Below are 23,946 nucleotides of genomic sequence, written 5' to 3'. Positions count from 1 at the left end.
AGAGCAGCATTTACAAAAATATTACCTACCATATGTTACATTGTGATTTAACTCAGCTCTTCGTAAGGATTCATCAAGAACATCATACATTAATTCACTTGTCCTGTTTAAAAGATATTTTATTTGCAGTAGAATTATAGTATTATAACCCCATAAAACATAGTTTTTCAAACTTCTCTCTCTTTAAAACTGAGGATCTACAGAAAAGAAGTGAAAGAAATTCATTTTATGAAGTTATGGGAATTTCACTTCTTAAATATTCCACTTTCACTTTTTTAAGAGTTTAACCTTCTGCTTTATCAAAGCTGACTAGCCAATGAGGAAAGTCAATCAACTCTTTCCTCAATCTGTACCTACTTTAAATATGGTTTTCATTTGATTGAACACTCTATCTTTTATCATTTTCTTTGTAATATAATATTTCTACCTGTTTAAAGTTACTATAGTAACACTTCACATATCTAGATTATTCCAGAGAGTATATTATATGTATTTTAAACTTATTTTTCAAAAAATATTCAAGTATCATTCTTTCTTTGAGCAGCAGTAGGTTCTTCAGAGAGAAAATTTTAACTTTCATTTAAAGAAATTATATTTTTGTGAAATTAACAAATTATACCATTCTATGTCTTTATGGTCACAGATTACAGTTACAGTAACTGAATTGAGGTAGAAACTATACAAAAATGCAGTGTCTTATAGACCCCTAGCACTCTGCCACTACGCCTTTTCTCCAGGTAAAAGTCCTCTCTAAAAGGCCAATGGTAAAAAATATGGCTTCTCAGCTGATATTTTTGTATGTTTTATAAAATCAAAAAGCACTAATAGAAAAAAGGCACCATCAACAAAGAAATACACAGTAGTTTCTTGTAGAAAAACTATACTACAAAACAAAAAGATCAAAATAATCTTGGGCTATACAAATTATCTATCATGTATGTTACAAGTTTCTGAGAAAATGTCTTCTTTTTTAAAAAAAAATACAGCTATAAAACTCAATTTGAAGTGCGTGTACTTTTACTGCACCTTAACTGAAGTATACATATCAACTGAGAATTCAGAACCATATTTTTAAATCCCTCATTTTATTATGTAAGCATTTCTTCCACAGACAACAATCATATAGTAGACATTACAAATATTCCCCCCCAAAAATCTGGTAATTCTACACTTAACATTACAGTATAATTTCCCAATTTTAAAAGCCAATGTAGGAGTTATAATTAACCACACAAAATGTGGAAACATTTGCAGGCATGATTGAGCTGAATGTTAATAACCTAAGAAGCAGAATGCTATAAAAAATATTCAAATAGATATAAAAGACCATAAATTTAAGACTTTTCCAGTAAATTAATACTTACAATTAAATATATTAGAATCCTGTTACAAAATAACATTTTTACTTTGCCAAATTGAGCATATCATGTCTTAAGAAATACATGTTAACATAAAACCTCGTTAGAGTTGGGACAAAAAAGGAGAAAACATTTTAATGTCCATAACACTGTAAAAGAGATATATTCTTTACTCATTTAATTAAGTCTAATTTCTATTCAACTGAGCTCTCTGAACTCTGTAAACATATTCATTTTTGTATGTATTCTCCAAATTCATCCTTGAAGCAAAGGATGATAATGAGTTAACGAATTTAGTAAATTCACTAAGCCTACAAAGTAACTTTCTGACAATATATGATGGCATTAAATCTTTTTGGACCAATGAGATCTGAATGCATTACTATGAAATTAATGGTTTTAAAACAATTCTAGTGAGCTTCAACTAGAGCTCCACAATGGACAAACATTTCTAATGTGTGCATCTGCTCCATCAACTCCAGGTTTTCACCCCAGGCTTTAATCAAGGTTGAGATTCATAAATATAGAAAAAAGGAAAATAGCAATACCAAGAGTGATACAGCCCAGCTGGTGTTCATTAGGAGCTCACCAAAGATGGATTCTGACTTGAAGCTGAGAGGGCTTTACCAGGAGCAATAGCCTGGAGGACAATCCGGTAGTATGGCAAGACTAAAGAATTAGCAAATACATGTACCTTACTGTATAAAACAAAACCATATCTCTACAGTCAGAATCTGATTAATAATATGTTCTCAAGATAGAAACACATCAGGGACTTCAGCCAATGGTCCTTGCTCTTGAGGGGAATAAATCAACTTGCTTTCAAACAGCTCAGAAAAAAAATTTAAATAAAAATAATGTGTGCACACATGCACCTACAGGAAGAGACAGAAAGAATGATAAAGCAAATATAAACAACTGATGAATCTAGGTAGAGAGCTCCCTGTATTATTCTTGGAAATTTTCTGTAAGTTTAAAACACTAGAGCAAAATTAAAAGTTACAAAAGATATATGTAATTAGAAAGACAGGCATAAAAAGTTTCATAAAATTATTGCCTAAAAAAGTAATTCAGACAAAATGAATTGTTCCACTATAGCAATAGTGTCAGCAAACTATAGTCTGCATGCCTAATCTGGCCAGATGTCTATTTTTATATTGGCTATAGGCTAAAATGGTTTTTACACTTTTAAATGGTTAAAAAAAAAAATCAAAAGAATATTTCATGACACATAAAGTTTATATGAAATTTAAGTTTTAACATCCATAAAGTTTTCTGGAACTGAGCTGTGCTCATTTATTTACATACTATCTATGGCTGCTTTTGAGCTATATACCACAGCAGAGTTAACACGTTGCAATAGACAACATATAGCCCACAAAGTCTAAAATATTTATAATCTGGCTTTTTATAAAAAAGCTTCCCAACTTCCAAACTAGAATGATTCAGAGAGTTTCACAGAAGATATGGAGCTCCAAAGGTAACTTCTTCTGTGAGTGGACTTAGATAAGCAGAAAGCCAGGATTATCTCAACAGGCTGAATTTATACACTTCTTACAGTGGCCTACTTATCACTACTAAGTCAACTAAGCATTGGGAGAATCTGATTTATCATGAACCTCTACATGACTAAAGCCTAAAAATATCAAGTTTACTTAGAAGAGTTTACCTTTGATCATCTTTTCCTAGAAGTCCTAGTATTCTCAACAACTGAATTTGTAACCACGGTGCTGGTACACTGTGGTAATTGAAATCTACTGGTAGCTTTCCTCCAACCACTTGCTTCAAAATCGTTACAAAACTCCCAGTCAAGTCTTTATATGCAGATGAATTCTCCTATAGTCAAAAAAATAAAACAAAAAAACTTTCTGTTAATAACAATATCTCAAAAAATAAAACAGATCTGCTTGAAATGCTATGCAGAATCTAACTTGGTATATGCTCATTTAGAAGTCTCATGTTCACATATAATGAAACAGTCCTCTGATGTGTGTAATTCCTTCCACAATGAAACTCTTCTGGTGACCAGATTCAGAAGTGAATCATGCCCCTAAAAGCTTCCACCATTCCCTACTTGTCCCACACACCAGTTTAATTACCTTTACAAAGTTCGATAATTACATCTTAGAACTTTTAATAGCTAGTATCAGCAATTAAAAATTGAAAAGAACTGGCATACTGAAAAAAAAAAAGTAATCTCTACTTTAGATGAAAATCAAGGCCTGTCTGCAATCTCTCAATTTTGTTTGCAAAAGACTTCCCATGTAATTGAACTAAATTATGTTCTGGGTGGAAGAGCACAACCAACATTACTCGAACATTCAAAACTCCCCAAATCAGCAAGCCTGGTTATTAAAAATTAATTAACTCTATATTATTTAAACATATCTGTGACTCTGAATGAGCGTGCCTTGATTATCTATCAGACTACTCTCTCGGACTTGGGAAATTTTTTCATCTTATATTGTTTAATGAAGTATAGTTGACTCACAATATTGTATTAGTTTCAGGTGTACAACAGTGATTCAGCATTATATACATTACAAATTGATCACAACTATGGTCTAGTAACCATCTGCCTGAATTAGGGAAATTAAATACATATTCTCAAAATGAATGTTAGACTCTTCACTGTAATTTTTATATGTATCAGGGACAAATTTTTAGAAGGGAAATAATAGCTCTCTCAGAGTTTAATAAATGTTAGAGGAAAATAAGATTTAATATCAATTATCTATTTATACCATACTACTTTGGAACATGCAATGCTTAAAAGTAAAGACAACTTTCAGTTTATATAATTTTACATTTATTTCAATAGCATTATGAGGTATGATGAAATCTCTCACAAATATATATTTTCAGACACAAAAGGTTTCAGGCAATACACTGGGGCTGAGTTAGTATAAACCCATATCACCATTTAGAAAAAAATTTTTACTATAATATTTAATCCTCTTTCCTCCTCTAACACAGAATCAATGTATGGAATCAACACAATAGACAAGGGGTCCCCAACTCTGAGATCTAATGCCTGATGATCTGAGGTAGAGCTGATGTAATAATAATAGGAATAAAGAGCAAAATAAACATAATGTGCTTGACTCATCCCCAAAATCACCCTCCCCCTCCCCAACCCATGCAAAAATTGTCTTCCACGAAACTGGTCTCTGGTGCCAAAACAATTAGGGACTGCTTCTGCAGACTGTGCCTTACACATTCCCCACCAGCTCTCCTCACTTTTATAAGCTGTTGTAAGTATCCCATGAAGCTGTACAAAAAGCAGCCACTTCTTGAAAATCCACAAATCTGCAAATTTCAACCACCTTCCAGAGCTACCATTTTTTCATGCTTCTTTCATAACATGAAAAAATTTCAGGCATTTAAGAAAGAAAACTAAATCTATAATGTGTCTGCAACTCATGCTATTAACAACATGCAAAAATTACTATTAAAGGGTCAATAATACAAACTTAAATGTGACTTACACAGTTTACTGAAATAAATATGAGTTTTCTTTTAATTACATAGTTATATTTTTCTAATGATAGCTACTCAGTGACTTCTCAAAATGTCAACTTACCTTAATCATCCTAAGGTATATGTGCAAGGAAGCAGCCATGACCCCAACATCTCTGTCACAAAGTGCTTTCCGAAACTTAACATGGATATGCTGTACTTGATTAGGAGCAATGAGATAAAATTTATATAATGCCAGAACAGCTTTTCTTCGTATAATCTCCCTAAAGATAAAAAAATAAAATCTAAATAAACCATCTGGAAATACCAGACATTTAGGGTGAAAAGATTACGGACCAGATGATTCAAAATACCAGCTATTACTTTAATCTAAAAAAAGAGAGAATTACCCATTTATTATTAATTTTTATTCTAATTTACCAAATTATAAAATATGGTTATCTCTAGGAGGTTAAGAACTCAAGAGACTTTAAGTCTCCATGTTATATATTTCTTTAGTTACAACATTTTTTGATAACAAGTACATATTACTTTTGAAACCAAAACAAAGCAAGAAAGATAAACAAATTTAACTCCCAAATTCCATTTCTGAAAGCCATATCTCTATAAAGATTGGGAAGAAAATAAATAGTAAGTTTAAATGAGTAAGAGGTAATTTCAGCTAGTAATATCAAGCAGTCTCTTCATTAACATTAAAGTCTCCTTAACATTTCAGCTTTTTATTTCTTTTTTTATATCACGGGTAAACATACTCCAAATACTTAAGTGGGGCAGGGGAGTATAAGGGGGACTTACATTAAAAGATGTTACTCCTCTCCTTGCCCAGCTCATGTTTCAAAAACCTCATTACAATGAGGAGGAAAGTATATACAAGTCGTGCGCTTCATTTGTAACAGATAATGTCTAGCACACAAGAAGCAAAAATAAAGAGTTGCTATCCTGTGAACACAATGTCATTTTCAAGGAATTATATTCTTGTTTTTCTCTCTCATGCCTGTTTCCACATGGCTCATATCTGCAGATTATGCTGGCAGTGCTCACAACAGCAGTAGTAAAGTATTTACTTTTAGGATTCCTTAAGATGTATTTCTGTTACCTAAAATCATAGAATCTCAAAATTGAGATTACTCAATGCAATCCTCTGTGTTCAATTCAAGAATACCTTTTATAATATTACTAACAAATGGTCATCCAGCTTCTGCATTAACAAGCAACCCACTATCTTCCTGGGTAAACCATGTCCTGATGGAAAATCCTTTTCACATAAAAAGAAAGCAGATAACAACAGATTTGCCACTAGTATTACTACTATGGTAACTGGAATCTACATCCCAAAGTGTTGCTATTGGGTATTAACCAATATGAGTTCCAGGACACAGTAAATAAATGAGGTGAGGAAAAAGAATACAGACCCTCATCAGGCTTAGGAATCCGCTGGTCTGGCCCAAAATGGTGGCAATAACACAAGGTATCAAAAAAACTGGATTTGGGCTATAGGTCTGGTATGTGAAAATACAACCAAGGATTCAAAAGTCAAGTCCAACCCCTGTCTCACAGCTTCGTTGTGACTTCTACTGGCCTATCTGTAGCTGTGGCCCACAACTCTTTTTTAGTTCTTTACTCCACAGCAAGGAAGTAGGTATGGCCATAACTGCAAAAGCAGAGTTTCAGAAAGTCTAAATTCTAACTAGTACAAGACAGGAAAGGCCAGGATTTGAAATGAGAGTAGATGGAAAGCAACACGGAAAAAATTGAGAGGGTAAATGGGAAGCAACAAACAAAAAATTCAAATCTTTCTCAGAAAGATTTCATATAAAGGGTAAGTATGGCTACCACAAAACAGTGGGAAAATTCCATAAAAATATGCTCAGCTATGATCAGATCAACTTCTAAATAAAGGCTAATATTTTATTTCCAGTAGTTGACTGTCCATGCCCATCATTTGTTCTAAACACCGATTCAACATAAAACAAATCTGAAAAATCTATGAAGTTACTCCATAATTCTCACTAAGAGCTATCATTTTTAGCTGGAAGATTCATGGCCCAAGATTTCTTAAAGAACACAAACCATAAGACAACATTTTATAATCTTAGAACACTAAAAATATTGACTTAAAAAAGCATAGACATAAAGAGATATTATACAGGTAACAAAAAAAAATCTTTAACAAAAATATGTATACAAAAAAATACTGCAATCACAAAGGAAAAATGGCTAGTGACTAAACATTTTCCTAGCCATAAAGGTTATGAAATCAAGGGGCTTGAGCAAAAACAAAACAACTCCAAGTTTGGAAAAAATAATAATCAAGTTAATAAGGTGAGTTAAGGAATCATTCAAAATTAGCAAAATACTACAAGTTAAGGTTCATTTGTACATATCCTGCTATAAAATAGAATTTGAAAGCTGCAGTTTTGATATAAAAGCATCTCCAGTACATTGAAGCTATGTATTCATGGCATCTGAACCACTTCCAAATGTTTTCCATTATTTCACTTTATAAAACAACTTTGTGAGAACTAAGGAGCTTCAATCAACCCCATATAGCCAAGGGAAAAATAGGACCACTGATAGTTAGCAGCAGAAGTGGAAAGAGAGCCAAGGATTCCTGATGGTAAGCCTCACTGTCTCAGTTTAACTTTAGAAAGCTGCCTAACATTTTTCTAAACTCACAAAAAAATAAAAGACAGTGCTATTGGGGATTTTTGTATTATACCTGGCAGTCAAATAATATCCTCTATTCTGGTAGCATTAAATCAAAGTTAGAATAAAATTTTTAGTATAAATTTTTCTTTTGAAAAATACACAGTGTAGACACCTATCCAAAAAAGAATTTACTTACTTAGAATGTTGAAGTTTATCTTCTATCAATGGAAGAACAGCTGGAATCATTTCTCGAGGGAAAATCTGGCTGACGATAGTAAGTGCCATACATACTTCTACTAGGTTAGTGCTCTGCAAGTCCTGACATAATTATTAAGCAAAGAAAACATTCAGTGCAAATTCTGAAACTAGGGACAGTGAGCTCAACATTGCAATGGTCCTATATACTTAATACTGTAGTTTTCAACTAATTTGTCCATTTAGGAATACCTCATATTTTATAGGAATATCAGTGTTTCACTTGCCTTAAGAATCAATAGATAAAGACAGCCCAAAAGTAACCAATCTAAAGGAAACTGTATTTCTGTTCTGACACTGACCAAAGCAGTCTTCTTTATTACAGCCTTTAAAACTTTTCTAAACCAGTAACAAAAAAATTTTATGAATTTTTATTGTTAAAGCAATAATATCAGTGGAAATTTAAAAGGAAGTTAATTTTTTAATACATACTATAAAATGCATGCATTTATATATACTTATATAAGCACAAAGTTTATAAACTATTTTAATAGAAACTGAAACTACGTTTTTGAAAGTTTGGAAAGGTTTAAAGCCACTTAGTAACCTTCAGAGAGTATATGACTTAAAATTCAGAAAGTACTACACACACACACACTCTCTCTCTCTCACAGATCAGAAGAAACAAGATAAACATGAAAAAGCTCAACAATTCAATTATACTTCATTACCAATTTTGTCTAAAAGTTTAACAGAAAAAAATACTGCATGTGGATTAAATTGTGTTTTTATTATCATACATTTTAGTTACCCAATTATACTCTACTCTCCTTTAAATTGACTTTTAGAGTTTAAAAGACTTCAATTATTCAGTTTTTATCATATCCCTTTAAAATAGATCCTAGAAAAAAAGACAACAGCATGGAAAATGCATCTGACTAAGAGTCTGGAGATCTGAATTATAGTTCCAGCTCTGCTTTTTTTATTTTTATTTATTCTTTTACTGAAGTATAGCTGATGTACAATGTAGTATTAGTTTCAAGTGTACAGCATAGTGATTTAGAAAATTTTTGCAGATTATACTCCATTGTAGGCTGTTATATGATAAATGGGTATATTTCCCTGTGCTATCCCTTTCCTTATCTATTTTATATACAGTAATTTGTTACCTATTAATACCATACTCTTAAGTTGTTCCTCCCCTCTCTCCCTATGGTAACCCCAAGTTCATTTTCTGTCTGTGAGTCTGTTTCTATTTTGCATATGCATTCACTTGTATTATTTTTTAGACTATACATAGAAGTGATATCATACTGTATTTGTCTTTCTCTGTGTGACTTATTTCACTAAGCACAATATTCTCTAGGTTCATCCACATTGCTACAAATGGCAGTATTTCACTGTTTTTAATACCTGAATAATATTCTATTATGTATATTTACCAAGTCTTTTTAATCCAACTGTCTGTTGATGGGCACTTGGGTTGTTTCCATGTCTTGGCTACTATAAATCGTCCTATGAACACTGAGGTTATATACCTTTTTAAGTCAGTGTCTTCGCTTTGTCCAGATAGAAACCCAGGAGTGAAACTGCCGGATCATATGGTAGTTCTTTTTTAGTTTTTTAAGGAATCTCCATACTGTTTCCCATAGTGGCTGACCAATTTACATTCCCACCAACCATGTATAAGGGTTCCCTTTTCTCCACATCCTTGCCAACATTTATTTTTCACGAACTTTTTGACAATAGCCATTCTCAATGAGGTGATACCTCACTGTGGTTTTGATTTTACTTCTCTAACAATTAGTGACATTGAGCATCTTTTCATTGCCTGTTAGCTATTTACATGTCTTCTTTGGGAAAATGTCTACTCAAGTCTTCTGCTCATTTTGTGACTGTGTTGTTTACTTTTTTTATACTGAGTTGTATGAATGTTTGTATATTTTGAATATCAAGCCCTGTCAGTCCCATCATTTGCAAATATTTTCTCCCATTTCGTAGGTTGCCTTTTCATTTTATCAGTTATTTCCTTTGCTGTGCAAAAGCTTTTAAGTTTAATTAGGTCCCATTTGTTTATTTTTTGCTTTCTATTTATTCTGCCTTAGGAGACTGACCCAAGAAAACGTTGCTACAATTTATGTCACAGAGTATTCCACCTGCATTCTCTTCTAGGAATTTTATAGTTTCAGGTCTTACATGTAGATCTTTAGACCATTTTGAGTTTATTTTCCTTAACTCTGCTTTTTTAAATGAAACCACTATAACAGCAGCAGTAGCAAATGTTATTTTGTAGAGTGTTTCACTCAACCCTGACAACTTGGTTAAGTTCTATTATTATCCTCATTCTACAGATGCAGAAACTGATCTAAAAGATCTTTCCAATAAACTCATTCTGCAAGCCTACATTCTTTCAAAAATATACAAACTGTCAAATGCCTGAAGGAATAATTTAAGACTTTATATTAACCAGCATACAATACTGTACCTTTACAACTGTATTCACAAGGAGAAGCAATAGTTCATGACTTTCATGTAGAAATAAAGATACAGCCAAATAACCTTAAAATTTGAGAGAAAAAGTCTCATTACCACCTGTCAAAAATTAACTCTTAAGAAGTTAAACAAAGCAATAATATATTCCAAAGTTTGAATGTCAAAGACAGCAGTTACAGGTAAATATTAAAACAAATAGTAAAATAAGAAGGTTCAAAAAAATTCAGTAAGGAAGATTTCAGGTGTTCATCCTGAAGTCTTTCATAATGAGGTATTTCACAGGATATAACTAAAATGGGAAAAAGCCTATGTGTACCAGCTTAAAGTCCTGTAAATGATATTAGGAATATATACCTTCTATCGTCTGTGCAAATTTCTACACAGTCAATCAAAACATTTTGTCTTATAGCCAAATACAATTATCCAAAAACTAACAGCTATTATAGTTAATAAATAGTGAGTTACCAGATATTTGTATTACTGAATGAGCTATTTAATACCAAACCATATGACATAAATCATACATTAAGCCATTAAAAAATATCTTTTTTTCTCAATTTGAAGATAAACTATTGAGTGAATAGATGTTGAGAAAAAAACACTGTCTACCACATTAAATATACTCATTGACTTAAGCACTTTTAATAACATCAAAACATTAAAAAGTACATCTTAAAATTGAGAAGCACTTTAATACCATGACAAATACCATGTGTATGGAATCTAGATGCCCCATTTCACTTTCCTGTCACCCTTCATATTGATAACATTTGTTAGACAGTTTTTATGGGTCAAATACATTACAAGCCTATTGAATCTTTACAATAACTCTATGAGATAGATATTATTATTATCCCCAGTATAAAAATGAGGCCTCAGAAGGATAACTGCCAAGGTCTGCAGCTCCTAAATGGCGGAGCCAGGACTACAACCATGCCGGTAGGAGTTAGGTCACATTTCTAACCCTTATGCTATTCTGTTTCTTCAGTCTCACGTGAGACCTGATTCCCTGTTTCCCATCCCTGTTGTTTTTCATTCTTTTCAATTCTTCCAGCCCTTTTATTAGGGATTCTAAGGTTAACTATCCCTATTACTACCCAGCATTCATACTGTCTGTGCATGTTGTGGAAAGTGGGAAAACTGTCAGAAATTTCCCATTCTCATAACCAAACATCTTCACTGAAGGTCAGAGGAGCAGAGCTATCACTCCCATAATCAGGATGGAGAAAAAAGAACAAACCAGGACCAGGAAAGAGAAAAACCCTAGACAGTATTTAAAGCAGTGATTACAGGAGGGGGGGAACACATGTATACCTGCAGCCGATTCATGTTGCTGTATGGCAGAAACCACCACAATACTATAATTATTCAATTAAAATAAATAAGTTTTAAAAAATAAATAAAGCAGAGATTACATCTTATCAGACTACATCTGTTCAGCAAAGATATTATCCACACTTAAGTCACTAGTACCACAATGTAAGAAGATCAACAAACTAATCCAAAGACCACCTTGAAACCTTACAAAAAATCTTAAATCTGTGTCAAAGAATGTCCTATTTTGACAACCAGAGAAAACAGGGAAACTATTTTGATAATCCAGAAACAGGAGGAAAAGATATTCTGTGACTCAAAAAATGAAAAAGACTTCAGGAAAAGAAGACTTCCCTGGTGACTCAGACGGTAAAGCATCTGTCTACAATTCAGGAGACTCGGGTTTGATACCTGGGTTGGAAAGATCCCTTGGAGAAGGAAATGGCAACCCACTCAAGTACTATTGCCTGGAAAATCCCACAGACAGAGGAGCCTGATAGGCTATGCTCCATGGGGTCGTAAAGAATCGGACACAACTGAGTGACTTCACTTTCACTTTCTTTTTCAGGAGAAGAAATAACAACAACTATGATTATAAAGCACACTTGCTATGATTAAGAGTGAGCTATAGGATAAGAATACAGGCTTTGATTCATAGAAACTTGGGTTCATATTTTGGCTCCACCATTTAATAGCTCTATGACCTTCGACAACTGACTTGACCTTTCTGAGCTTCAGTTTTCTCCTCTGTAAAGTGAAATACCATGTCACAAGATAAAGCACCTAACATAATACTTGACTTGGTGGATACTGAGATTCATTTATTCAACAATATTCATGTGAAAAACAATAAGGCATTATCTATCGGACAAAGCACCAAAGTTAGCCATAGAAATCTCAGGAGAGTAGATGATGCAGAAGTACTAAAATCAAGACATAAAAGATTTAAATGCTACCTTACAAAACAAGGGCTTCCCTTGTGGCTCAGCTGGTAAAGAATCCGCTTGCAATGCGGGAGACCTGGGTTTGATCCCTGGGTTGGGAAGATCCCCTGGAGAAGGGAAACACTACCCACTCTAGTACTCTGGCCTGGAGAATTCCATGGACTGTATAGTCCATGGGGTTGCGAAGAGTCAGACATGGCTGAGCAACTTTCACATCACATTAAAAAACAAAACTTCCAGTCATTAGCACACATAAAGAACTTCTGATACCCACATACATGTCTCTCTAGGTGGCAAGAAAATACTTTCCTAAGAAAGACCATGAATCTCAATGAGTCTGGGGTCTCCTTAGCCACTTTAACTATGAAATAACACATGTATAAGGTCATTCACTGCAACATTGGTTATGAGAGCAAAAAACAAAAGACAAACTCATATATCCACCAATAGAGACCTGATTGAAAATACTGTGGTATATCCACCCACCCAGTGAAAACTATGCAACTGTATAAAAATACAAAGATATCAAAACAAGGTGTAGAATAATCTCTACAGCAAGCCATTTTTTGTGTAAGAGAGAATATATAAATGTGTACTCTTTTGCTTATTTTCAAAAAGAAGCAATGGAAAGATTAATCAGAAACTAGTGAAAATAGTTACTCATGGGGTAAGGGGCAAACCTCATACAGGAGCTAGAAATAAAAGTAAAAACTTGACAAATTAGAAATTTGTCTAGTTATACCTTTTTACCAGGTCTTAACTTTGGACCATGTACCACAAGTAATTTTTACATATTTTAAAAATAAAACTTAGAGAATTCCCTAGTGGTCCAGTGGTTAGGACTTGGCGCTTTCACTGCTGGGATGGATTCAAACTCTGGTCAAAGAACTAAGATCCCGCAAGTTGCACAGCACAGTCATAAGTAAATAAATTTAATTGAAAATGAAAAAATTTTTACATGAAAGTCTAAAAAGAAAAAGACAGCAACAGATGTACAAAGCATTGACCATCTATTGTTTTCAAAATTTCCTGCTTTCAGAGATTTTACAATTAGGTTGGAAAAGACAAAGAGATGGTAGGAGCCACCTGAGTGATCACAGAAGAGTTAAAGCTTGGTTTGAAATACAGACAGGGAGAGAGAGGCTGCCAGAGGCCACTGTACTTGGAGGGAAGAATATAACGAAAGACAGAGGAGTATTTTTGGTGAAGTGGGGTTCAACAAGTAGAATGCTGTGTGAGGATAGTCTCAGAACCTTTACCAAGACATCTCCACCCTTCCCCACGGTCGGACAGCGTGGGTCATAGAACACGAGAAGAATGCTGGTCCCCAGCAACACAACAGTATCAGCTTCTTTGAGAAAGAATATGCTCTGCTCCTATGTTATTCTAAAGGGCTTCCTCCCCAACTTTCTGATATGAAGCTCAAGCTATAAGTAAACAAGATTTAAGTCTTTGAAAGGACTTTTACTAATAGCCTTAAAGGCTAGTTATAGAGATAACAATTTTTAAAAGATACCTGAAATCCTTATAGCTAATATTTGTGAAACTAAGAGCTGCTGCTGCTAAGTCACTTCAGTCGTGTCCAACTCTGTGCGACCCCATAGATGGCAGCCCACCAGGCTCCCCCGTCCCTAGGATTCTCCAGGCAAGAACACTGGAGTGGGTTGCCATTTCCTTCTCCAATGCATGGAAGTGAAAAGTGAAAGTGAAGTCACTCAGTCATGTCTGACTCTTAGCAGCCTCATGGACTAAGATACCTAAAATTATTCACAGCAATTTCAGTCTTATTCTATAAAAAACAATATCTGATCATTAAACTGATGAAACTGAATAGACTTTTTAAAATCAGCTTTACTGAAGTATAATTTACATCTAAGAAAAGTCACCCTTTTAAGGGTATAGTTCAGTGAGTCTTGACAAAGTCATCTAACCACCATCATAAGAACAAGCAACTTTTAATCTTCTATGTAACTCCAAAATGCTATGAATCAGGAAAACTGATTTCATTTATAGGCTGTAAGTGTTTGAAGCATTATCTTTTAAAGGCAAGGAAATCACAAGGCAGGGTTCTAAAAACATACTATGTGTCAGTCATCATTCATTTTATATACTAGCCAGAACTTTAAGATAAAGTGCAGAAGTCTTAAACGCATACATACCTACTCTTTTTTCTAGAAGATTTCCTTGTTGTGCCAACTTGATTGCATGTATATAGCCAAAGGAAGCATCATACCCAAGCATTTCACAATAGATAAGTCTCACCATACATTCCTTCATCATTTTCTGAAAAAAAAAAAAAAAATCCAGTAATCATATAAATAAATAGAATGCTTTGATTCTTTTAGTATGTTTGTAATCATTTAACAGCAGAACTCTTTAATCCTGGCACTGAAGAAACAACATATGTAAATTATCACCCAAAGTCAGACTTTGTAACAAGTTTCTCCCAAATTTAACTATCAACAGTACTCATTTTAGTAAAATTATTTTGATATTTCATTAGAGGCAACAATATAAAATAAATCAACTATAGCTATTTCTAATTCTAGGTCCCCTTCCTGAAAAATTTGGTTATAATGTGAGACGCATGGTCCTCAGAAAAAATTTCACTCATAGTACTCTAACTTGGCTTCTAGAATGCAGCACATCATTTAATACACTTTGTCAAATGAAAATATCCATGAAACCCCCACAAGTTGGTAACAATTTCAGTAATGAAAATATTTTTCACACTTAAAATACCAAATTGCATCTTGAGTTTCTTCAGAATTATTATGCTGTATATGATATGCAATGATTTATTGTAAGTATTACTTTTTCAACAACTCTCACAATTATTATGACTTTATTAATGGTATGTGTATGTGTCAGTTGCTCAGTTGTGTCCGACTCTTTGCGACCCCACAGACTGTAGCCCACCAGGATCCTCTGTCCACAGAATTCTCCAGGCAAGAATACTGGAATGGGTTGCTATTCCCTTCTCCAGAGGATCTTCCCAACCAAGCGATCGAATCCAGTTCTCCTGCATTGCAGGCAGATTCTTTACTGTCAGAGCCACCCAGGAAGCCCTATTAATGGTAGAGTCATTCCAATATTAAACTTAACTGAGTCTTTCAATATTTACAACATAAGCTAATAACTTGTTTTAAGAGATTCTATAAATTTATTAGTATGAGAACATCTGCATTCTCAATATTGACAGCAAATTTTAATCAAAAATTAAAAATATAAATAAATGTGTTTCAAAATATGTAAAGCTCAGACTATTTTAGTATCTAAAAATTAATTCAGTTCAGTTCAGTTCAGTCGCTCAGTCATGTCCGACTCTTTGCGACCCCATGAATCGCAGCACACCAGGCCTCCCTGTCCATCACCATCTCCCGGAGTTCACTCAAACTCACAGCCATCAAGTCGGTGATGCCATCCAGCCATCTCATCCTCTGTCGTCCCCTTCCCCTCCTGCCCCAATCCCTCCCAGCATCAGAGTCTTTTCCAATGAGTCAGTTCTTAGCATCAGGTAGCCAAAGTATTGGAATTGCAGCTTCAGCATCATTCCTTCCAAAGAACACCCAGGGTTGATCTCCTTTAGAATGGACTGGTTGGATCTCCTTGCAGTCCAAGAGACTCTCAAGAGTCTTCTCCAACACCACAGTTCAAAAGCATCAATTCTTCGGCGCTCAGCTTTCTTCACAGTCCAACTCTCACAACCATACATGACCACTGGAAAAATCATAGCCTTGACTAGACAGGCCTTTGTTGGCAAAGTAATATCTCTTCTTTTCAATATGCTCTCTAGGTTGGTCATAACTTTTCTTCCAAGGAGTAAGCGTCTTTTAATTTCATGGCTGCAGTCACTATCTGCAGTGATTTTGGAGCCCCAAAAAATAAAGTCTGACACTGTTTGCCCATCTATTTCCCATGAAGTGATGGGACCAGATGCCATGATCTTAGTTTTCTGAATGTTGAGCTTTAAGGCAACTTTTTCACTCTCCTCTTTCACTTTCATCAATTAATCCTAACGTATAACAGAATTATAGAATTCCTAAATCACAAAATGCTTAAGAAGAAATAGTAAAATAAAATGTTTTAAACTAAGGACAACATTTAATATTTCATATATATTATATATAGAGAGATATACACATACACATTTAAATATGCCAAGTTTAAAAATAAATCACAGGAAAATCTAAAGGGAATAATATTTAATGATTTAATTTAGGTCACTTGGGTTTAAAGTAATAAATGTTAATTCATTACCACATTAACTACTAAATACTAAGAAAAACTGGTTCCAAATTGGGAAAGGAGTATACCAATGCTATATATTGTCACCCTGCTTATTTAACTTATACGCAGAGGACATCATGTAAAATGCCGGGCTGGATGAAGCAGAAGCTAAAATCAAGATTACAAGGAGAAATATTAACAACCTCAGATATGCAGATAACACCACCTTTATGGCAGAAAGCGAAGAGGAACTAAAGAGCTTCTCGATGAAGGTGAAAGATGAGAGTGAAAAAGCTGGCTTAAAATTCAACATTCAAAAAAAATAACATCATGGCATCTAGTCCCATCACTTCATGGCAAATAGCTAGGGAAACAATGAAAAGTGACAGACTTTATTTTCTTGGGTTCCAAAATCCCTATGGATGGTGACTGCACCCATGAAATTAAAAGATGCTCGCTCCTTGGAAGAAAAGTTATGACAGACCCAGACAGCAAATTAAAGCAGAGATATTACTTGGCCGACGAAGGTCCATTTAGTCAAGGCTATGGTTTTTCCAGTAGTCCTGTATGGATGTGAGAGTTGGACCATAAAGAAGGCTGAGTGCCAAAAAACTGATGCTTTTGAACTGTCGTATTGGAGAAGACTCTTAAAAGTCCCTTGGACTGCAGGGAGATCAAATCAGTCAATCCTAAAGGAAATCAATCCTGAATATTCACCAGAAGGACTGATGCCAAAGCTCCAACACTTCAGCCACCTGATGCGAAGAGCCAACTCATTGGAAAAGACCCAAATGCTGGGAAAGACTGAAGGCAGGAAGAAGGGGACATCAGAAGATGACATGGTTAGATGGCATCACCAACTCAATGAACTTGAGTTTGCGCAAGCTCTGAGAGATGGTGAAGGTCAGGGAAGCCAGGCATGCTGCAGTCCCTAGGGTCACAAAGAGTTGGACATGACTGAGCAACTGAACAACAACAACTGAGAAAACGTGTAAAAGATACTGGAAGCTTCTTCAAAAACTTCTGTATCAGAACCTCCCTTGTGGTCCAGTAGCTAAGACTGCATTCCCAATGCAGGCAGCCTGGCTTCAGTTTCTGGTCAAGGAGCTAGATCCCACAAGTTACAACTAAAGATTTTGCAAGCTGCAACTAAGACCCATCACAGTAAAATAAATAAATATATATATATATAAGCAAAATTCTGTATCAACGAGGAGTAAAAGTGTTCATTTAAGCCCTTAAATATCAACCTTGATCTTGTAACATTTTATCTCATAGGTTCTCAAAAGTCATTAGGAACTTTAAGTAAAATTCTATTGCATAGACTATTATGCATTCTCCAATGTAGAAATTCACCTCAGAATTTCTTTAACAAACTGTAATCTAACTTCTACATGACCACCTCAAGGATAGATTATTCTATAACGTACACTCAGAGTGATTGGCCATAATTATTATAAAATCTTCCTTCAAACTCTATCCTAACTTCTATCTACTTATCTAAATTCTGTGAACACCAGGTTTATACTGAATAACATGAAAAATTGTACTTAATAATGCCAACTATAGAAAATGGAAATCAAGTAAAAAGAGAGAAGTCACTGCTTAAAAAGACAAGTAATTGCTTAACATATCTTTCAAGTATCACAATGCATAATGATTTTATTCATACACATATAAACATATATATATCTATACACACACACATATATACACATGTATACACACAGATATATCACACTGGAGGCCTCCCTGATAGCTTGGGCAGTAAAGAATCTGTCTGCAATGCAGGAGACTTGGGTTTGATCCTTGGATGCAGAAGATCCCCTGGAGAAGAAAATGGCTATCCACTCCAGTATTCTTGCCTGGGAAATTCCACAGACAGAGAAGCTTGGGGGCTACAGTCCATGAGGTCACAAAAGAGTCGGACACGAGTGAGAGACTGACATTGAACACTGTATCACATTAATTATGCTTTGAGTTTCTTCTATCCACCTGGTCCAAACCTAAGCAAGGCCCCTTTAAGGAGCAAGTAAACATTCTTTCTTTCTCACATTCTTTTGCCTTAGACAAGTAGGTCTCATAGGCAGCGGCATCTCTTGTTCAAGGACATGCCTTTTTTTTGAGCTTTGGATGAATGTTATGGGAGAAGGCCTGGGTAAAACTTCCACAGCCTTGAGCTCTGGGTTAATCTGTTCCTTCTGGCTAATCTCATGCAGATGTCATCCCAGGACGTATGTTACTAGAAAGGGTCTAGGCGAAATTCTCACAGCCTTGAGGTATTTGTTATCTATTCTCAGCAGCTGGTTGAGAAGTATATAAGGTCCTGCTTAAACTAGTGAAGCAGGTACTCTCCTGTCCCCTTCTGATGTCTATGTCAGAAGCTTTTTCTGTCACTTTCACTTTAAATAAAATCTATACGAAGTTCTGAGTGACTGTGACTATCTTTGGTCCTGGAGTTAAATCTTCTCCTTTGGAGACCACGAATAGGGCAGCAGCATTCACCATCCTATTATTATAACCAGAAAAGGAAATATACATATTCTCTCAGATTTTACAAGTGTTATTCACACACATAATCATGTGTACACATAAAATGATCACCCTAGTATTTTTATTAGAAGTGTATGCCACAGCAACTTACACAAAGAAAGCACTCTCTAAATCTTTGCTAAATAAATGTTGCTTATAAAATCTCATTATCTAAAACCATGTAAAAATTAAAAGAAAAAACAAACCTAGGCCTTAATCTAACTATGTAGGGACAGTCCCACAGTGGCCACTGCTTAATTGCTGAATGAATGCTGTTTGAATATCAAATTATAGGGAATCAATTTTTTTAACTAGATCTTGATTTAGCTATTATGCAATATACTCAGTTTTACAGCAAGAAAATCATTTTTCTACTTTGTCGGTCAACCTATACTCCAAGATGTAAAAATGCAAAATAAGAGATTTTTACAATGTATCAGTTCAGGTCTGTAAGGTCTGTATTAAACTACTATTATTTTAATAGTATTATATTTTATATATTATTTATTTTAATATTATATAATGTATATTATCTATATTTATATTTAATATATATTAAATATAAGCTGTGGTACATATACACAATGGAGTATTACTCAGCCATTAAAAAGAATACATTTGAATCTGTTCTAATGAGGTGGATGAAACAGAGTGAAGTAAGCCAGAAAGAAAAACACCAATACAGTATACTAACACATATATATGGAATTTAGAAAGATGGTAATGGTAACCCTCTATGCAAGACAGCAAAAGAGACACAGATGTATAAAACAGACTTTTGGACTCTGTGGGAGAGGGAGAGGGTGGGATGATTTGGGAGAATGGCATTGAAACATGTATACTATCGTGTAAGAAACGAATCGCCAGTCTAGGTTCGATACAGGATACAGGATGCTTGGGGCTGGTGCACTGGGATGACCCAGAGAGATGATATGGGGAGAGAGGTGGGAGGTTGGTTCAGGATTGGGAACTCATGTACACCTGTGGCGGATTCATGTCAATGTATGGCAAAACCAATACAGTATTGTAAAGTAAAATAATAAATAAATAAATAAATAAATAACAATAATAATTTTAAAATGAGCCCTTAAAAAATACTACTATTTTAATAGTATTATATTTTATATTTTATATATTATTTATTTAATATTATATAATGTATATTATCTATACTTATATTTAATATATATTAAATATTATGTATTTTAATAGTATTAAAATACTATTTTAAATTAAGTGTCCTAAGGCAATGGCACCCCACTCCAGTACTCTTGCCTGGAAAATCCCATGGATGGAGGAGCCTGGTAGGCTGCAGTCCATGGGGTCACTAAGAGTCAGACACAACTGAGCGACTTCACTTTCACTTTTCAGTTTCATGCATTGGAGAAGGAAATGGCAACCCACTCCAGTTTTCTTGCCCGGAGAATCCCAGGGACAGAGGAGCCTGGTGGGCTGCCGTCTATGGGGTCGCACAGTGTCAGACATGAAGCGACTTAGCAGCAGCAGCAGCAACCTTCTTTCAGTGCACAACATTAAAACAGTAAGATGGGTTATGGGGTCCCAGGAGTATTACCACATTTACATAACTATCATCATGTTGGCACTGAACTGATATCAGTCAAGCAAGTTTTGGTCTGGTGCAGTCAGTCAGTAATAAAAGGCCAAAGTTAACGTCTGACTTATTATCATCCATAACTGATTTTGAATGTGATATATTAGATTTTAGCAACTCATCAGTTAATGCACTACTGAGTCAATAGTAGACCAGATTTCAAATTGAAAACACGCTGACATTGACTATGTAACTTACTAAGGTTGTAGTAGGAGCAGAAACAGTTGCTTTCAGATTATTCAGTTCCTGCTGGATTAATTTCTCTTCTTCCTAAAAAAGTGAAAATATTTGACTCATGAATAACTGTCTTTTTAAACTGTAACAGTATTTTTAAAAGGGAAAAAATACAACTCACAATATTATAAATGAAAAAGAAACATTATTTTAAAGGAGAGTTATAAAAAGTATGTGCTTCAGATTTGCCTAAAGGGATTTCTCCAACCCTCAGAATCATTCCTGGAAAAAATAAATATTTTCATGCTAACTCACCACTCCTCTTTTCTTCACTCAGTTACTGTCCCCTTAAAGGACGGTTTAGCAGAAAATGTTGTGTTGTTGTTGTTGTTGTGTTTTTTTTTTTTTTAATTAACACTGGAGAGTAAGTAGAAAAGAAATTCTTCATGTAGTGGCCCAGAATAAGGTTCTCACACCTTCTTCTTCGTGGAATGGAGAAACAGGGTAAGAAGACAAACAAAAGCCAATCCTTTTCCCTTAAACTATATTCTTCTTCCCTATCTTTTCCCCTTTATTCCTTGCATCCTTTCCCTACCCTTCCATCTCTTTGTCACACACACACAATAAATTCACAAATATGGCTACTTGTCTGCATTGTATTTCACCTTGAAAATTGGTCCAAATTTTGCCCAACACAATGCTATCTCTAAGTTACACAATGAACTAGCAGATGCCCATTAAGGAACTAACCAAAAAATACTAGTGAAGTACTGCCACATTTAGATACCTTACATACAGTTTCAAACTGCAATTTAAAACCAAAAATACTTTATTTCATTTACCATCTCATAAAAATTAGCAAAGGACAAAATGTTAAACAATATTAAGTCCACAAATAATTGTTTTCTGTGATTTCTGAATCCTGTGAATCCTTGTGAATTTCTGAAACAGATCCTCTCCAGTACATCATCCTATTTCAGTTTAAAAACAGTTTTTAAACCTTCAGAGCACTTTGAAGAAAAACCTCCTGTCTTTCTCCTTCCTTCTCTCCTAACACATATTTCACCATATACTCCTTATACCTGTCTTAAACCCAAGATGAAGGACCAATTCTTTGGAAAAAGGAAATGTGTTTTAGACTATTTCCTTAGGGTTTAACACACAGCTTCTTCCATAAGTATTTTCTGAACAAATAAATTATGCTATACCACATGATTTTTTAAGATACAAAATCCTTGACGCTTTTTATCAGCATCTTACACAACCCATGCAACTACAGAAAGTTTGTGGGAACTTAAAAATTTCCATTATAAATGCTCGTTTTCAAAGCCCATCAGAGGCAGAAACTTACTCAGCAAATACTGAGATTGGGAAGAATTACGCTTTTTCTTTCCCCAATCCAGAGGTCTAACCTAAGAACCTCGAGCTCCCCAAACATATTCAACAGCAGGTTCAGATGGCAGGGTCTGTTCTAATGTATGTTATCTAGCATACACTAAAGAACTGGGAGAGAGCAAGAATCCGAATTAGAAAGAAACTTTTTAGAATAACGCTGACACTTCCACGGCACCTGGTACTTTCAACTGGTTGGTGTCTCTTCTAACACTCAAAACAATCTATGAAATATGTATCGGTACTTTGACACTTCGACGTTCGAGAAACACACGGAGGCTCAAACAGTAAAGACTTTGCCCCAGATAATAATGAGTCAACGTCAGGGCCAACTGTGGAAACCTGGCCTCCTAGTTGTCTGTCTGTCCGGGCAGCCCAAGTGACGCTTCCGGAGAGAAGCCAGGATCGACAGACAAATCCGCCGGAGAGCCAGTTCCAGGGGTTCACCGCGGGACCAGAGCCTCCCTGAGAGGGGGCCTCTCTCAGGCGCCCCTGACCTCCCGGCCCGGCGGACACCTACGTGCTTGGAGGTGAGCGCGGTGATGCCGCGGACCAGGCCGCCCAGCCGGGAGGAGAAGGACGCCTTGGCGGCCGTAGGCCCGCCAACCGACTGGTTCTGCAGGAAGAGTCCCGGCAGCGCCGTCAGTGTTTTCTCCACTATGTCGCTCATCGCCGCCGCCCGCGATCCGGTCGCCGCCCGGCCTCATGCCCGGCCCCTGACCCGCCGCCGGCCAGGCCTCCGTAGGCACTTCCTGTTTGTTTGAAGAAGAAATCTTTATTCGCGTCCCGCGCGGACAAGTACAGTGTTTTTCTCGAGAGACGCCGCTAGAGGGCGCGAGAGTCCGCGAGCGAAAGACCGCGCTCCAAGCCTGCGCGGATGCTGTCGTCTTGTGGTGGAGAAGAAGGGCCGAAGAATTGATGCTTTTGAATTGTAGTGGTGGAGAAGATTCTGAGAGTCCCTCGGACTACAAGGATATCAAACCAGTCCATCCTAAAGGAAATCAGTCCTGAATATTCATTGGAAGGACTGACGCTGAAGCTGAAACTCCAATACTTTGGCCATCTGATGCAGAGAACTGGCTAATTGGAAAAGACCCTAATCCTGGGAAAGGCTGAAGGCAGGAGAAGGGGATGACAGAGAATGAGATGGTTGGATGGCATCACCGACTCAATGGACATGAGTTTGAGTAAACTCCGGGAGTTGGTGATGGACAGGAAAGCCTGGTGTGCTGCAGTCCATGGGGTTGCAAACAGCCGGACACGACTGAGCAACTGAACTGAACTGAGAAGGGCCGGACTCTCCCGGTTTCGATGGCAACGCCAGTGTCTCGCGCGTCTCTGGCTCCTCCTAAGGTAATCGCTGCGGCCGTCCTTCCTTCATACTTCGCCCGACAAAGTCTCGCTTTCCTTTTAGGCACCTCCCCGCTGCTGGGGCACCACAGGGAGGTGGACATTCCTGGCGCTCTCTTGGCCACCACTCACTGCCTGGGGACCACCGGCAATCCCTACACCTCCCGCCGCCGCACCCTGAGGGGCGACGAGGGACCGCGGCACTACGCGCCGCCCCGGTCCT

The 23,946-nt window shown here is 36.0% G+C and overlaps 1 protein-coding gene across 1 annotated transcript in view; it reads right to left on the bottom strand.

Moving 5' to 3' along the window:
* Positions 1-23,092, bottom strand: part of AP4E1 (adaptor related protein complex 4 subunit epsilon 1) — a 70,538-nt gene extending 47,446 nt beyond the window's left edge. Inside the window, exons 1-8 of the mRNA XM_040226510.1 lie at positions 22,894-23,092; positions 21,006-21,077; positions 14,593-14,716; positions 10,168-10,241; positions 7,684-7,805; positions 4,942-5,101; positions 3,028-3,194; positions 30-103 (exon numbers count right to left, since the gene is read on the bottom strand). Coding sequence (XP_040082444.1) covers positions 30-103; positions 3,028-3,194; positions 4,942-5,101; positions 7,684-7,805; positions 10,168-10,241; positions 14,593-14,716; positions 21,006-21,077; positions 22,894-23,043 — 943 coding nt within the window. The 5' untranslated portion in view covers positions 23,044-23,092. The remainder of the gene's footprint in view (positions 1-29; positions 104-3,027; positions 3,195-4,941; positions 5,102-7,683; positions 7,806-10,167; positions 10,242-14,592; positions 14,717-21,005; positions 21,078-22,893) is intronic.
* Between the last annotated feature and the right edge of the window lie 854 nt (positions 23,093-23,946).

The sequence above is a fragment of the Oryx dammah genome, unplaced genomic scaffold (assembly GCF_014754425.2).
Source record: "Oryx dammah isolate SB20612 unplaced genomic scaffold, SCBI_Odam_1.1 HiC_scaffold_26, whole genome shotgun sequence".
NCBI lineage: Eukaryota > Metazoa > Chordata > Mammalia > Artiodactyla > Bovidae > Oryx > Oryx dammah.
Note: the sequence above shows the minus strand (reverse complement) of the source record. Positions and strands in the feature narration are given on the sequence as shown.